This window comes from Podarcis muralis, chromosome 2 (genome assembly GCF_964188315.1).
Source record: "Podarcis muralis chromosome 2, rPodMur119.hap1.1, whole genome shotgun sequence".
NCBI lineage: Eukaryota > Metazoa > Chordata > Lepidosauria > Squamata > Lacertidae > Podarcis > Podarcis muralis.
The window spans coordinates 36,830,327-36,847,484 of record NC_135656.1 but is presented as its reverse complement, the minus strand read 5'-3'; the positions used below and the strand labels follow the sequence as shown (position 1 = coordinate 36,847,484).

At 41.2% G+C, this 17,158-nt stretch overlaps 1 protein-coding gene across 2 annotated transcripts in view; it reads right to left on the bottom strand.

Moving 5' to 3' along the window:
• The window catches only part of SEC14L1 (SEC14 like lipid binding 1), a 71,495-nt gene that overhangs the window by 16,546 nt on the left and 37,791 nt on the right, over window positions 1-17,158 (bottom strand). For both annotated transcript variants that reach the window (XM_077924254.1, XM_077924253.1), the window contains exons 5-9: window positions 5,531-5,680; window positions 5,299-5,430; window positions 3,652-3,780; window positions 2,593-2,824; window positions 2,012-2,121 (exon numbers count right to left, since the gene is read on the bottom strand). In XM_077924254.1, coding sequence (XP_077780380.1) covers window positions 2,012-2,121; window positions 2,593-2,824; window positions 3,652-3,780; window positions 5,299-5,430; window positions 5,531-5,680 — 753 coding nt within the window. The remainder of the gene's footprint in view (window positions 1-2,011; window positions 2,122-2,592; window positions 2,825-3,651; window positions 3,781-5,298; window positions 5,431-5,530; window positions 5,681-17,158) is intronic.

Genomic DNA, 17,158 nt, shown 5'->3' with positions numbered 1-17,158 from the left:
CCAATAGCACTTGTCAGTTTACCCCCTTTTGTGGACAATGACCACAGCACAGCACACTTTGCCATTCACAGCATTGCTGTTCATGTGCCCCAAGAGGGGAAAAAGCAAGCTGGGAAGTTTTTGAACACTTTGTAAGAAAGTTGTTTGTTATTCCTTTGCTCTATCTGTGTTAAACTATAACTGACTTACAATGCCATCCTGAAAAACAGTACTTTATGCCACTCTCAAGCAGACTAGAGTGAAAATGTGTGTTAAAGAGATGAACAGCTAGAGCGGGGTGTGAGAAAATAGCAAATCAAAGCTGTGAGGAGATTTTTGTTCAAAAAAAATTAGATGGAAATGTCATCAGTTCTTTAATTTAATCCACAGAAAAATGGGTACAATCAGGCAAGACATTTAAGAGACGAGAAGGGAAATGGCAAACACTCAAGGGTTTTGCAGTGAACTGGATAACAGAGTTAAGCCGGGATACATCTGCAGTGAAGATCAAGCCACTAAGTAAATATTGGGAAAGTAATTAAGGAGATTTTGGTTGTATGGCAGATAGCATAAAAATAAGCAGGTCTGAAAGAAAGAGCACTAGTACTTACAAATCGGTTGGAACAAAATACAGCCCAGATTTTGTAAAAATATAATCAACTTTTGGCCTCTACATCAGAAAATTACTTAAGAGTGGTGAGAGGTAATGCTTGAAGCATCCTTTTCTTTTACTGCTAATGGAGCCAAATTAAATCAGACATTCTAGATGCTAACATGACATAATCATGATTTAAAAGTGATTTAAACTGAGCTTCTGCCCTATAGCTCTGAAGGTAATATTAGGCTAGAGAAAATGACCATGTCTAAATCTTGGATGGAAACTGGAAGCTGTAGGAGTGAACAACCTGACTTACGATAGAAGGAACGTGCAAGAAAGAAACTTAAGGAAACACAAAAGCACAGGCCTGTGTGAATAAACCACCACATTGGGGAGCAGAGGGGCACAGAAACTTTGCAAGCTGGTGAGGCGGGGTGGGGGGGGATGCTACATTGATTTTGAAAACAAATGATGGAAAGTTAGAATGAACCACAATCCATTTTAAGTAGCACATCCACACCAAGAGATCAGGGCACAATGTGGCTTCTAATGTGGAGCTGGAAGCTTTGGATTCAAGTTGAGTTTAGCTAGGTACTTACTATGTGGGAAGCTGCCTTCAAACTTAGGGTAGCTTCGTGTGCTATACAGCAACAAATACATATTTACCACTAGTGGGGTACATTCCTTGAGCAGCCACAGCTATTCACAGTTCGCTGGATCACGTGCCCATCTCTCTCCTATGCGAAGTTTTCTCCCTAAACTTCAAACTTAGAACTGAAGTAAGCTAACTTTTATTTTAAATAGCTTACTCTAGAAGTACTTGCTGTGGAAGGCGGGGAGAACAAAACAGGAAATTGGAATTTGGCTGTTGCGGTATTGCAGGAAAGATGTATTTGCATGTCCAAGTGGCCTTTAGCTTTTATGCTAGTCATATAATCTCAGTGCAACATTCCATGAATTACGGACCACCTGCCCAAGTGTGCAGTCTTGCATGCTTTCAAACTATCTATGCTGTGAGAAAGGCATGGCAGTGGTTAACGGAGGAATGTCGTTAACAGGAGCCTCCTTGCAAGGAACTAAATCAATCTCCAAGCAGGACACAGTAAAACTGGTTGATTTGTTGACATTTCAATTTTATGCTTCTACAATACATAACCTTTAGCATATATGAAAGGATATCTAGGCTACCAAGCCAAAGCTTTGTTTTCTTTAAGTATAAAAGCATCTGGTCTCTGCACTCTGGGAAGTAGATTTAAAGATTAGACTTTACAGCACACAGAAAAACTAAAAGGTATCAGGTTCAAACTAGTTCAAGGCCATCTTATGTAAAAATATCCATTCCCTTGGATGGATTATTGACATGCTGCCAGACCATCTTGCATGCTGTGCACTTTTCCGATGAACGGGAAGTCAAGCAGGCAGACAGATACTTACTTTGCCTTTGTGTGTTTCCTGGAGCCACTGCCGAAGCCTGATGAGGCAGCTTTCCTGAAGTGGTGTCAAATCTCCCAAATACCTCTTGATGTAGTCTGCATCCAGCTTGTCTGAAACCATTATTTACACAAATGCTATTAGAATAAATGATCGCTGGATCAATTAACAAATGACTTTCAGTATACATTCTTCAAGATGAAGCTCTGGCTTGTCCCTTTGCAGAGCAAGCTGCCATTTTTAATACATAGTTTGAAAAGAATGAAATGCTACTAGCTGAGCTGTTTTTCTTCCACCAGCTCCAGCTAGGCATCACCCTAGTCAATACTGGGTGCCTTTCCCTCACTCAAAGTCTCTGTTAATAAAATGCAACCTACAGATTTTATATCTGAAAACATACCAGTATGCAGTTGTTTGTGCTATTTATGCTGTGCGGCCAAAATCATGAAGTTTGGCTACAGAAATTGAAGACTTTCAGCGCAGAAATAGAGATTCGCCAACTCCTTGCTTAAACTGTAGCTGTTATATTAATGGAGACACACAAAATAACCCCAAAAGGCAGACAGGGCAGGCAAACAACGCACCATCGGGTGTTCCAGCTGTGGGCTCTGATGCATTGTTGCAATTGTTGATTTCCTTAGGGCTGAGTCCCTCCTTGGTGGTAGTTTCAGGTATGTTGATTGGAGGGGACAGTGGCCGCCTTACATGAGATGCACCACGTTCAAACGTAAATTTAGCCGGGGGACTCCAACGAGGAATATAATTAATTCCCTCCTCTTCTAGCTGATTCAAGTAGTACTCGATTATTTCTTTGCCCTTTGAAAACAAGGCAATTCTTTAGTCAATGCACTTCTCTTTGGGCATAGGTTTTCAAAGAAAATTGCACTATTAGTTCTTCCTTATGTAAAACAAGATGTAATCTAAGAAAGTGAGAGCCCTACTACATGCTTCTACATTTCAGCATCACCCACCCCCCAAGAGCATGAACTAGTTTAGAAAAGAATGAACCTATTTCCATGGTACTCAAAAGATACACCAACTCAAAAGTCACAAGGAGACCTAAGGCAATGCATTTGCCCACCGACTGCTTTTTGGCCAGGCATGGATACAGTTGGTCTGGGAAGCATGGAGCTCCCACTTTTGACGAAGGCAACTGAGCATCTCTACATACAGGTTAAAGCCTGGGCACAATAAGCTAGGCAACCTCCTATTTTTGACAAGTTGTTTTATTCTTGTGGGGAAACCTCTTCTAAAGTCGCATGCTGTTTGGCACAGTATGATTTAAAGTACTGCCAATCCAAGCCATGCTTGCAGTTGGGCAACTGCCTCTAGGGAGATAAAAAACAAAACAAAACAGTATCTTTATTTACTTTGTTATAACAGAGTTTAAGCACCTATGACGCATTCCAGGAACCGCATAATCAATTGTCAAATCACAAAGTCAGTGCACACGCAGGCTCCTCTATTTGCAACAAGAGCAGATTAATCAATATTGTCTAAATAAGAATGCACCATTCATTGAGGACAAGAGCAGCCACCAATAAAGCCGAACCTGGCCGGACAAATCCCAGATGGGCTCAAAATCACTCCAGCTGCAATATCGAGAGCCAGCAGGCCAAGGAGTTGCAAACTTGAAAGCTCACCTTTTTAATATTGCTGGTGTATTGTTTCATGGCAATCTTTTCTACTGTGCTTTCAAATCCAAAGAAAGATTTAATATCAAGGCTTGCAGACTGCTCAAAACATGTCCAGTCTTCATTGTCTGGATGCACCTGGGGAAACAAAAGGTTGGCACATAGTGTGAAAAATCTGATCGAGTATCACAAGAGATTCTGAAGTATGTTCTTTTTTAGTGCAGCCAACTGGCGTGCTCACCAATGCACAACACAACTAAGCTTTAGTTTAAAGCTGCACCACTATGCAATGTAAACCACAGTGGCTTAAGACTGCCAATGTACTTTGGTCAAGGACTTAGGTTTTAAAATAGTAATCGACCTAAGTGGGCTCTGTAAAGCTCACGTTTATGAGTTTTCCGTTCTCTTGGTTTTTAGTCCCATTTCAAGATCCAAAAAAGCAAGACACATGTGTAATCCCTGCATTTCAGCAGAACTATTCCATATATTCACATTCAAGTTATTGGTGCAACTCTTTGCTAGTTTCTCAGCATGGCTTCCACCATCACAGAAGTCAACTTTTCTCAATTCCTGTCACAAATCACACAAGTCATCCTGAAAACTGCCACAGAGAAAGGAATTGCTGTGCATTGTATAACTCAAGGCATAAGGAATTTAACAGCCTGTTCCTGTGCAGACTTAGGCATTCCTACATTCACTGGAGTTTATTAATTAGGCTAATATAACTGCATATGGCAAGGCTGAAAGCAGAGATCTGGCACATTTAACTTGGGCAGGCAACTCCTATACTTTGCTAAATTAATTCTACTGGGAAAATTATGACTGATTATGGTGGATGCCTTCAAAGTAATTCTAGAGGAATATTAAATGTTTGGGATTAGCAGCCAGAATTAAAATTGGGTTTTAGTATTCAAAATACCACACACTACTCCTATTTCTTCTTAGCAGCTAAGAGTTTTTATGGCTGCTGCGATGTTGTCACCTCTCTGAAGAGAAGCAGCAGCCTAAAACCCCCTTATCATTGAATAAATTGAATTGCTAGCTCTAGATTTTTCAGCTCTTTAAAAGAAAAGAAAAAGGGGGGGAGCAGACAGTGAACATAGGCTTGATTTATATGCCTATTTCCCTTGGTATTTAGATTTTCCTGTTGGCAAGAATGTGGAAACTTATGCATGCAACAGAGTTCTTTACCTTGCTTTGATTGTCTGCTTTTCCTAAAAAAATAAATCATGGCTGTCTGCAAGTTTAAAAGACACTGGGACAAGAACTTGTCGGCTCACCTGCATCATATCCTATGCCCTGGCACTGACAAGTATCAAGTAACCCTATCAAGTAGGAGTCTGAACACCTGCTAGCACCCGTGCAGACTTAAACCAGAATGAAAATGAAGTGTTCTGAACACATGCCAGTCCTAACATATTCAATATGTTTGTACTGCCTGAGCACAGAATGTTAAATGTGACTAGATCTGATATTTCAGTTGTGGGATTCTGTCCAAAACAAGAAAATTCCCAAAAGCTGTTACAAGTTACCCAGCTCAAAAATGCCAGCAAAATATGTGCAGCATTAAACTTTCTTATTGAAGGAAAAGCCAAAGTGCAAACCTCCACTGAAGGCTCCCAAAGGCTTAAACCACACCAACCTGCCTTGACTCACCGTGTAACAGCAGTGTTCATTAATGACGACCCTATTTGAGAAAGTCTCATTGTGGGCCTCTATGTGCAAAGTGCGGTCTCTTCTGTTCAGTGAGTTCTTCTGGATGAAGTAAACATAATCAACCCCTGCAATCTGAGAGAAGGGAAGAGGCAAAGTTAAACTGGAGTAGCAGCAGCCTTGCAGACAGCTTTTCAGGCCCATCTATTCAGGCCAACCATTGTTATTCAGCTACCTTTTTCAGGAGCCGTGGTGCATCTACGTCCAGTTTACAGCGCCTTTCAATTATGTGGATGGCCTTGTCCTCGCTCTTGAATTCATTCACAGTATCACTGCCTACAAACATGGGAATGAGGGGGCACGTAGGAAACCTTTTTTCGTAAGCCTGTGAAAGAAAGGAAGAACAAATGTCAAAGCTCCGTTACAAGGCTGATCACGACCCGTTGCATTTTCTTCAAGTTGTTAAAATAATTAAAGGATGATGAATTGTGCATTTCAAGTATCTACCAACAACAGTATGTGGCACTAGCAGGCTCGGAGTCTAATTTTCACTCCTTGTGAAAACTCTACAGGCGACTCTCGAAAGTACTTCCCCAGAGGCTAGTAAAGACTTTCAAGGACTGTTCCTTGCAATAATAGCTCTCCCCAAGCACAATAGCTACATTCATGTAATGACTGCAATGTGCCATTACCAGACTATACTTGTGCCTAAGAACTTAATGCCTTTTATTAAGTTACTCACACAGCAATGTCCTCAGTTCAGCTAAACAAAGAACATGGTCACAGCATCCATAAACCTTTGAATCGCCCCTGCATTTCAAGAAAAAACCAGAAAACTCCAAAAGACAAACTCCACGGGTTGGAATCCCTTCGAATCCCTGAACACAGACTGATAAACTGTTTTGCATTCCCTATTCTCAGGGCCTCACTTGAAGCAGAGAGAACAGTTGTGTTGTGTACATGTATCCAATATTATTCTCCCATAATGCCCTTATTCTCCCATAATGCCCAATTACAGAATCAGGGCTTTTTTTCGGTTCCATTTTACTTTATTTCACAGTGGACTGTTTCATGGAGATGTCATGAGAAGAGATGGGGATTCTATGGGAAGGAAGAACAAACATGCAGCCGAAAACAACAGGGAAGATGGCTGAATTGTTAAACTGATACCCTTTCCATCTCTCATGGCAATAAATTTACTCAAGAGAAACATGCATTCACCCTAAAGGAATAGATCTGGGAGAGGAATAAGGAAGTAGAAGCATTACTACCGTTGCCTGTAAGGGAAGTAGAGTCTTAAAATGGCAACCTGGCTAGAATGGCCAGACTAGGGACCCACCTGCAACAGCAGCAGCATGCAGGCATGATGTCCAGGGCACAGATTGATTTAGGCCTAGTTCTGACTTAGTTGGTTAAACAGTGTCCAGTTTGTACTGCTTCAGACTGCAAGTGGATGCTCCTCTGTACAAACACACACACAAAACTCCTGCACCTCTCTCTTCATATGCAAAGCTATAAGTCCGTGAGAAAGGTTGAAAGCCTAGCACACAAAGCCCACCCAGCTAAGACACTAGTATTCAGCTGGGAGGAGTATTCAATCATGAGAAGCCTACCAGCCATCTGAAGTGGCACAGCCCAGACACAGGTTTACCACAACAGCAACAAACTGAAGGTCACACTCAAATGAATTCTTAAATGCAGAAGTGAAATCCTTGCTCTTGTCCACTTCTGCAAGTAAAGAATCTCTGCTGCACTGAACCACATCAGTCTCTTGATCTCTCTCAAGCACATGCCAATTTCTTCATTTTTCGTCAAAACTGGGTGGGTTTATTTACAGGGGTGGGGAACCTCCAGCCTGTGGGCCTTATTTGGCCCACCAGACCTCCCCTTTTGGCCCAAGAGGCCATTTCTGACAGGGCACACCCAGCTGCTCTATACTTCATGTTGTATGATGTCAAAAACAGAGCAGGTAAAAAACCTGACTTGGCTCAAAGGGGCCTATGAAGTGCTTTTCAAAGTGCTGTGTGAAATAACACTTTGAAGGGGGCTTTTGAAGACACAACAATCAACTATGGTCCACAGCTTGTGGTTTGTCTTGGGCTTAGACAAAATGTTAAACCAAACCAAGATTTAGCACAGCAGCAACGTGGTTGCCATCTCCTCTCCTGGAACCTGCGCAGTTGCTTCTTCATGCTAGACTGTGCTATACAGTAATAGTGCAAGTGCTGGCTAGCTGGTGCTGATGAAAATTGTAGTCCAAAACACCTGGAGGACACCAAGTTGGTGAAAGCTGGCCTAAACTGATTCAATGTCACCACAAAGCACTCAGCATTAAGGAAAGTTTTTCCGTGCAAATGAGGAACCGGTCTGATCATTCATCAAATATCAATATTTACACTCTTCTCTACTGAACACAGGCATTTCATTTTCACCTGATATTAGCCATGAGCATAAAATCAACACCCTGCCCACCAGGAGTGAGAAACGGTTATTTTCTATAACTTGCCCAAGTTATGTAGCTTCACTTCACGGAATTAAATAACATCGTAGAATTAAGTAACACTATGAAGTTACTTATTATGTAAAAAAACACCTGCTAACTCAGTCCATGCTGTCAGTTACTGAAAATGCTCAGCTTTTCTACTCCCAAATTTAACAGAGAAATTGGGGAGGGGGGAGAGAATAATGGTATTCCAAGACCAAGCATAACTCTGGACCAACTTATATAGTCAGCAGAAACAGGTGGGAATGCTTTCCTTGAGCTGTACCAGTGAAGGAGGGCAGCTGAATGTTGGAATGCTCTGCAGTGCACACATCACACACACAAACACACATGCTGGGGGAGGGGGGGGGAGTGAAGCACATGCCATAGAAAAACAGCATGTGCAGAAAGTTCATTTGGTGGAGAACATTCAAATATGAAGTAGACCCAAAGCCATCATAAACTTGCAGCCTTGACGCAATGCAGTCCACAAAAAGCATTCTGCCAACTGGATAGCCTCTATTTCTGTCTGTATGTTCCATGGCAAAATAGTGCAAAACTGGAGGTGTGAACTTGGTCTGAACTGATTTAATCTGGCAGTTCATCAAGACTGCCTACATACGGAGTCATCTGGTTCAATGGATATTGTGAGTTTGACTATGAGATTTGAGTTCAAATCCTTACTCTGTCATAAATTCACTTAGGAGGCTTTTGACAAATCACTGTTTCCCAAAATACAGATGAGTTGCTGAAAGTCTAATGCTGCTTCCATATCAAACCCACTTCCACGGCAATGATCTGTCTCAAGATTCTGCAGTACTTAGTATGACTATGTTGTCTTCAGCCATCTAAATACAGTGGTACCTCGGGTTAAGTACTTAATTCGTTCCAAAGGTCCGTACTTAACCTGAAACTGTTCTTAACCTGAAGCACCACTTTAGCTAATGGGGCCTCCTGCTGCCGCTGCGCAATTTCTGTTCTCATCCTGAAGCAAAGTTCTTAACCCAAGGTAATATTTCTGGGTTAGCAGAGTCTGTAACCTGAAGCGTATGTAACCCGAGGTACCACTGTAACTGTCTGAACTTATATAACACTCTCCAAATGCTTGATGAATCCATCCCAATGCCTTAACAAAATCCTGCATTCACATTGTGATATACCAAATGTCATGATGGCCCTGCTACACATACCATAAAAAATAGCATTTTAACAGTATTTTTCTTGCATTCAAAACACCAAGGAGGTTGTTTGTGCACCCATTTAAGTCACCTTAATTTTGGCAGGAGCAATGAGTTTCCAAATCTCACCCAAAATAGGTAAGCTCAGACAATCAAGCACCATGATTTGGAAACAAATTCTGCTTCTGAACAGGATTACAAGAGAAATAAGCTCCCCGGCAGAATCTACTTACATAATGTATTTTGCATTATTTCCAACTGCTGCTCTTGCTTGCACTCAACATTCCTGTGAATCAGTATCTGAAGGAAGCTTATTAAATTCATTTAAATGTTGCTTTTTCTGTGCCCTTACCATTCACTCTTAAAACCCTAGGTTCTAGGATTATAGTGCTGATCACATTTTGTTCAGTGCCCCAAATGTAGCTGAAAAGCAGAATCAAATGCTATTATAGTTTGTATTTAAAGAGGAAATAGCATCTTTTTTCAAAGCTGGCTTTGAACCTCTGAAGGTGCAAAGCACATGAATACCCCATCATACTTATTATGTGACTCAAAAGGAAGCAGATGGATTATGAAAAGAACAAAACTAGAGAACTACAACAAGACTGGGCAGGTAAACTAAATACATTGTAGAGCATGAGGAACTTAGGAGACCAAATGCTTTCTCTTACTCTCAGCTTAAAAGAATTGTGCATGAAGAGTAAGCACAATGTGTACAAATGACTGTAATTATAATTGTGCAAAGAATTCATTCTAGTTCAGAAGACCGGAGAAAGTGAGCCTAAGCTTGGATATGAAAATGGTAACATATTTTTAGCTTTCACAATTCAAAAATATATATTGAAATATGTGGTGTGCATTGTAGCTGTCTTGCAACAACCTGATGCCTCAACACAAACTTCGTAGTTTCAGGTAACTATTAATATTTTATTAGCCTGTAATTGCTCCGTGTTAGTAGTAGACATTTTGATCAACACCAAGGATGACATCTAGATCTGGAAACATTGGCCTAATCAGTATTACTAGTTTCTACTTTGCTCTATGGCTACGCAATTTTAAGTGTGGCTAGTGCATTATTTTGGTTGATGGTGGTGTTCTAAATGCAGCTATGCTTAGAACTCTTCAGTGACAATCTGATTACAACAGACATTCTCCATTTCTTTCAAGACATTCAGCAGCTAGACTTCCCTCATATGATCTGTGCACAGTCAACGGCTGCACCATCTCATTTTCCCAGAGCGACTGGTATTCTGGGAAATGACAGAGCCCATCACCAGCTCAGACAGTGGAGAAGAGCTTCCGACATCACCCTCCCCTAGCTTAAAATCTCAGCTCAACCCATGACAATGCAGAGGGTTGCTTAGCAACTATAAGATTTGAAATAAATTTTGGTTGAAAGGGTAGCTTAGCTATTTATATGCTGATCTGAACTTGCACAGCTTCAGGTCTCATTTGGGTGAATTTTAGAAGGCTTTCTAGTAACAATATATCAGTGAAGCCCAGCATTAAAAGGTTGCCTGTCGCCTTACTGGGTTATGCTAAATCCATCACAAAATTCTAAGCGACTGGAATGTTTTAATTAACTCGTTTCCTTGTTCTTAAGATGTCAAGTAATCATTGAAGCCTGAGCCTTTGTGGGGTGAGCAAAACTTTCTAACTCAGAATGCATGGCTCAGTGGCTGGAACATTGGTTAAGGGTCTCAGATACTGAAGCTTTGCAATTTTGTGCAAACCACCCCCACCCCTTAGATACAATTTTCCACATGCTGAGTAGGTCACACAGCAGAGCTGACTTTGGCAGCCAACCTGGAGTTCAATGAAATGGCAGTTTGAAGAAACTGCACTCACAATGAACCTGAATTTGTTCCAACGGCATAGATCTATGCATACGGATACCACCACCTCATTCTACACACCATGTCCATTCCCCAAATAAATATTTAAGACCAAAAACGTCTTCTGGTCTCCCAGGTTCAATTAGCAGGACCTAACTCAGAGAATACTGCCACGATTCCAGACACAGCTGCTACAGTGTGGTCTACACCAGTTAAATCTCGATTAGCTCACTGCAGTAATGGAATTTCAGGAGAATCCTGCGCAACAAGGTACAGACCACCAGCATGGCAGCTGTGATCTTTTGTTCTCCAGTTATGCAATTGTTCTGCAATTATGTTTATTTCTTCCACTGCTACAGGCTACTCACAAAACTGGAATAGCAAGTTTCTCCTTCGCTCAGCAACAAAACCCTGAACTGTCTGTCAATAGCAAAGACTGTGATAAAGTGCAAATGGCAGGGGAGTTTGCGGTGTCCTCTTACTGAAAATGATGGCACATTAGGCAGGCTTATAAGGGGAATGGAGGGGTGGCGTGCTATGTTAACAGGTTCCCTTATGCTGATGCTATGCCTTTCACAAATGCTACAAGACATGAAAGTCAGGCATTTCCCCTATAAGGCAAACAGATGTCTGCAAGGAAGTCGCAAGGCAATGGGGCTCCATATAAATATAGCCAAAACCCACATATAAGGATATAACACCAGCTGCATTCACTTGCTTGGCAGCATACACATAAAACCACCACCAGTGATAATCAAATAATGAAGACTTCCTCCAGAGGTACTAACAGCAGAATATAAACACTGGAATACAGGTGGACATGTGGATCAGTGTTAGAAACTCAGATATGTATGCTAGGCGCCAAATCACTCCTTAAACCGAGGTTACAGTCGCCAAAACAGAATGCCTAGTTGCCATTTTTGGGCTGATGGTCATATTTTTCAAATGAGGAACTTACTGTGATTGATAATCAGATAAACATCTGACTAGTTCAGATGACAACCTTGAGCTAGGTTAAGAGCTTTGAGAATTTAAAAAAGAAAAGTCACTTGATCCAGGGATAGTCCACTTTTTCTTAATGGTGACTGCTCTTCCTCAGGCTGCACAAAAAAAGCAATTTGGTTCCCAAAATTCATTCTGACTGTGCAGAAAAAAAATATAACTGGTAGAATTCTACAGTATGGGGAATTAGTGTGTGAAAACAGTCCAGATCCAATGATCCCCAGATGGTGGAGATGTCAAGTGCCATCCTGGCACCCAGGCATCTTCACTTGATCGAAACTGGTTGAAAGCCTGGTGCAAAATGTGCCTGGCAAATTTTGAACACTTCTGTGGTGTTTTCACCTTATGTAGGGTGGTAGTCAGCTAAATTTTACTCAGAGTAGACCTAATGAAATTAATGGGCCTAACTTAGTCATAGTCACTGATTTCAATGGATTTGCTCAGAGTAAAGCTTAGCAGAATATCGCCCATAATTTGTGATTCAGTACAGAAGTCATACCATTAACCACAGCAGTAGCCAAGGCAGTACAGGAGTCAAAATATAGACTCCAACTATCATTGGAAAACAGTTGTGAACACTAGGCTTTGTAGGGGTAGGCTACCTAAACTCACAAGTAAAATGCAAAAATGCAGTGCCAGGAGTCAGTCTCCTTACAAAAATGTAAATTATGGTTGAGATTCAACTAACAAGCCCTGCCAGCCAAAGCTTGCATAAGGACTTCCACTAGTGCAACAAGGCTTCTTTCCACCACATGGCGAGTGGGAGAATCCCTGGAACAGTGTGCAGGGGAATGAGAGGACTGATTGCTCCATCAGACAAGCAGAAATGCTTGTGCTGATACAGAGATCTGCTGAGCATTGCACTACATTTAATTCCACTCTCAAAGTCTCAACATCAAAGAAGAACAGTGGAGAGTCTCTTTTGGAAAATGCTTTCCTGCTATGCCCCAACATCCTTTATAAACCCTCCTTTGACATTGCCTCTTCTTCCTCCCCCAGCTTTGGGAGTCCAACCAAACCACCCCAGGAAATACTGACAAACAAGTTTACAATCAGCCACTCATATTAAAGACAAATTGTGACAACAGCAGCATCTGCAGTTTACAGACCATGAACTACCACCACAAAAGCACACAGGAAGAACTGTGAAGCTGACAACTAAATTCTGACAAGTTGCAGAACAGAAAGTGTATACACAAAAACAAAGGGTATTTTTCAGTACACATATTTAGAAAACACCCTCAAGAGGGAGGAAGACCTACTGGCAGAACAACTTAGGTTCTTGGAACTAAACCCAAGGCTGGTGTCACTCACATTTTCCAGCAAGTGGAGAAACACAATAAGTTTTGGAAAAGTAAGCAATTCTGTCAGGAAACTCACTGCTTGCTCTCCTATTGTGGCCCGAGCATATCTAAATTCCATGACATTTGTTCCCACAGTGTTGTGGGAGACAAGAGGCTACAAATACAATAAATGTGCCCTTTTTGATCACACAGGCTGTATGTATCACAGTATTATCAAAGCAAACACATGATAACATCAATGCCTGCTGCTGTATTAAACCACAACACATGTTCAGAAAGGCCACTACGTTAGGGTACCTGGAGAGCAATGATAGGTGGGACAAGTACAGTGGTACCTCGAGTTACAGACACTTCAGGTTACAGGCGCTTCAGGTTACAGACTCCACTAACCCAGAAATAGTACCTGGGTTAAGAACTTTGCTTCAGGATAAGAACAGAAATCGTGCAGCAGAGGCGTGGCAGCAGCAGGAGGCCCCATTAGCTAAAGTGGTACCTCAGGTTAAGAACAGTTTCAGGTTAAGAACGTACCTCCAGAACGAATTAAGTTCTTAACCCGAGGTACCACTGTAATTCGAGTTCTGTCCCGCACCCTTCTGCTGCTTTCCAGAAGGTCAAAATTGAGACTGAGGAGGAAGCTGACAGCCAGGGCCACCTCTTGAGCTGATTGTAAGTTAGATGGCAGGCAGGAGGGATGACTGGGGGCGGAATGTGATTGGTGGGGCAGTGCCCCATTCACCCTAATGGAACAGTCTCCACTGGCCCGCAGATTCTCAGGAATCCATCAGTGCTTTTGAAACCCCTGATTTCCTATTCAGGTGCCAGAAACAGCCACAGTTTCATTTTGTGCTACATTTCTTGGTTATTTTATATATATATATATATAGACTGAAATAGGGGTAGTGAATCTTCAAAACCAAAGCATCAAGACAGGTTGATGCTAACCCCCAACCATACTTTTCAGCAAATACTTTCCAGAGGGACAGACTTCGGCAAAAAGGCTAGAAGCCAATAAAACCCAATCCACAATGCAATAACCAGCCTCTCCCTTAATTCATAGGAGTATAGTACAAAAACAGAGTTAAGTTCCCCACAATTTCTTTGGCTGTTAATAGAGGAACAGAAACTCCTGCGTTTTACTTAAGCTTTCTTAAGAGTTCTTTTTATGTAATCACTTACTGTAAAATAATGCTTTAAACCTGCCATTTAAATAAGTCAAATGAGGAAGAATGCCCTGAAATAAGAATAAGGAGCAGTGTAACAGATACAAAATCCAAACACACTCTAATTCTTCAAGTCACAGGATTCCAAGGCTAATTTCTAGAGACAAGGCTTTTAAAAAGTTGGCTGATTTCTATACTGCTTCCATTTTACTTTGCTGTGCCAGGAGCCATACGTGCATAAAACTTAGCATGCTTAATAGTCTTAAAAAAAAAAAACAAATTTGAGAAGTCACTTTTCTCATTTTAACAGCCAACTGTAATCTTCAGGTAACTAGCGATGTGGTTCTCTGCATGTCAGCCTAACATTACACTAAAGCTGCAATTCCACACCCACTTACATAGGAGTAAGCCACAATGAACTCAGTGGGACTTACTTCTGAGCAGCCTGTATAGGATTCTGCTGCAAATAAAGGCTGCACTCAGGAAAGCACATATGCAGCTTTAAAAGAGATGTAAATAAGGTCTCCGCTTTGCAAAGAACTCCTGTCTCACATCTAGTCTCCTCTTCTCCAAACCCTCAACAATCCTGCCAAGATCAAGTGCAGCCACAAGCCTAAGCATACTAAACTCAAGAAAAGTCTCATTGTTTTTCATTATGACAATCTTATAAAAGCCAAAACTACTATTAGCCAGCATTACAGAGGCAACAGACCAACAGAACTGAACTCCAAGCCAATATTTATGGTGTCTGCCAGTCAAAGACATTTGCTGATTTTTTAGCAACTCTTGACAATAAAAGCTTGCATCCATCTTCAGCATCAATAAAACTGATTAAAATCTATGTAGACCAATCCTGCTCTACTGGTTTCTGGCTAGGCCACACTTCTCCCCTACCAGAGATAAGAATCAATATAGTTAGCATTGTGAACCATGAAGTAAAGAAACTTTTTAAAGGTTTCCTAATTACATGCAGCACTTTCCCTTTCTGAAATCTAATTCCACTGAAAAGGCTTTTGCTTGAAGGAAGAGAACAGTGCAAAGGAATAACCACCACCTTCTCTTTCAGTTTCCTTCTCAAAAAACATTCCTACTCCACCCTCATTGTTATCAAGCCCTGACCAACTTTGGCTGCAACTCATCAGGACAAAGATGACGTTGTTTAGTGTGTTCACTTAATCTAGAACTGTGTTGCTATACACATATTTGCAGGATTGAGCTCAGGGAGTCTAGTTTTTAAAGTAAATCACTTAGTTGCATTACAGGGGCATTTTATAAAGCACCCCTTCAGCCAAATTCTCAAGTTTTAAGTGTATCTTTTTGAAATGTATCTGCTGTTCAGAGCTCAGTAGGTTATATATTCCAAGCTTGAACAAATCCATTAAACTGTTTGCACTGCTCATGCATGAAACCCATTTAAGCCAGCATTAAAAAGCTTGTTCTTGCTAGGTTTTGAAGATATTTGTAAACTTGGTTTCGTCTTCCTTTTCAACAGGCTGAACATTTTCACCGCATATATGGGGGCTTCTAGGTATGATGCACAAATTATGTTTTACACAGCTAGAGCAGAACTCTACATACTTATTATTGCATACTTATTGCAAAGATGTTTGCAATATATGGCTAGTGGGCCATGAACAAACAAAGACTTCAAAGTGAAGCCCAAAGCTTATATTTGAAACTGCTGAGAACTCTCATGTCTCCATCCTTCATACAAACCTCTGCCTTAAAACAGGATGCAGAAGTACCAAAAATACACATTATTTTGCATTGGTGCCTAGTGATTTCTAACATCACTTTATTTTTTGAAGGTGGTGAGTAAAGACTTCTTTACTCACCAATAACAAGTCTCGCCCTAGCAAGTGTTCACATTGTTTGCTGCCAGTCCATTCCCATGAGGAATTTGGGAGGCGGGGGAAGGAAGGTTGGCCATTGTGTTAAGGAGATACCATCACCAGGCTAAGATTTCGCAAGGACTTCTGAACAAGGAAGAGGGTACTTAGTAGCATTTCCTAGATCTAGGATACTGTTTCCTGAACCGAACCTTGTTTAAGCCCTTGTATAAAATGAGAAATAATAGCTCCTTCAGCATGTCCACAACCATGTACATTTATCTGCAAACTTGCTAAAAGCATCAGCAGAACTTGACTGAACACATCTCTCTCATGTGCTCATCAGCACAATTTCTGACCTTAAGATGCATGCTCAGGGTTGAGACATATTGCCAACAAAACTGAAGTTCTATTAGCATGGTTGGGTTTTGTTCTGCTTTTATAAATCTTGCTGGCTTCTCCTATGCAAGCAACTTCCTACGAACACAAAAAAATGATGGCTTCAGCTCTCTTTCTCACTTAACCAAAACCTAACTTCTTTTTCACCCATATTCCCATGAGTTATCATGCTATGCTCTGTTAGGATGTTTAGAAAATAAAATATAATAGTGGTACGATCTCCCCCCCCCCCCCCCAGATCTTAACATTGCTTCAGACAAGGTGTGCATAGACAAGTCACAGGAATGCCATTACAGCTGAAGAGACTTTAAGGAGGAAAATCAGATTAAATACATGCATTAATATCATCACTTAATACTGTCTTAATGTAGGCATTCTTCCTGCTCCTATACTTGTGCTGACGTCTCTCCGAGTCATCGGTATAAACAGTGCCAACTTGAACTGATCCTCTTTACCAGTGTTTGAAATATATCTTGGCCCTATAGTCAAAAGAAGTTGTTTTGCACAGCATGTCCTGGTGATCTGCTTAAAAGGCCACTGCCAACACCTTCAGGCTTGCTGTGCCTCCTACAACAAGTCTGTCGGAGTTCCTGCTAGGCTTCAGAGCAAGAGGTTTTTTAAAAGTTACAAATACGTATTTCACTCCTCCCTAAAGACATTGCTTATCTCAAGAC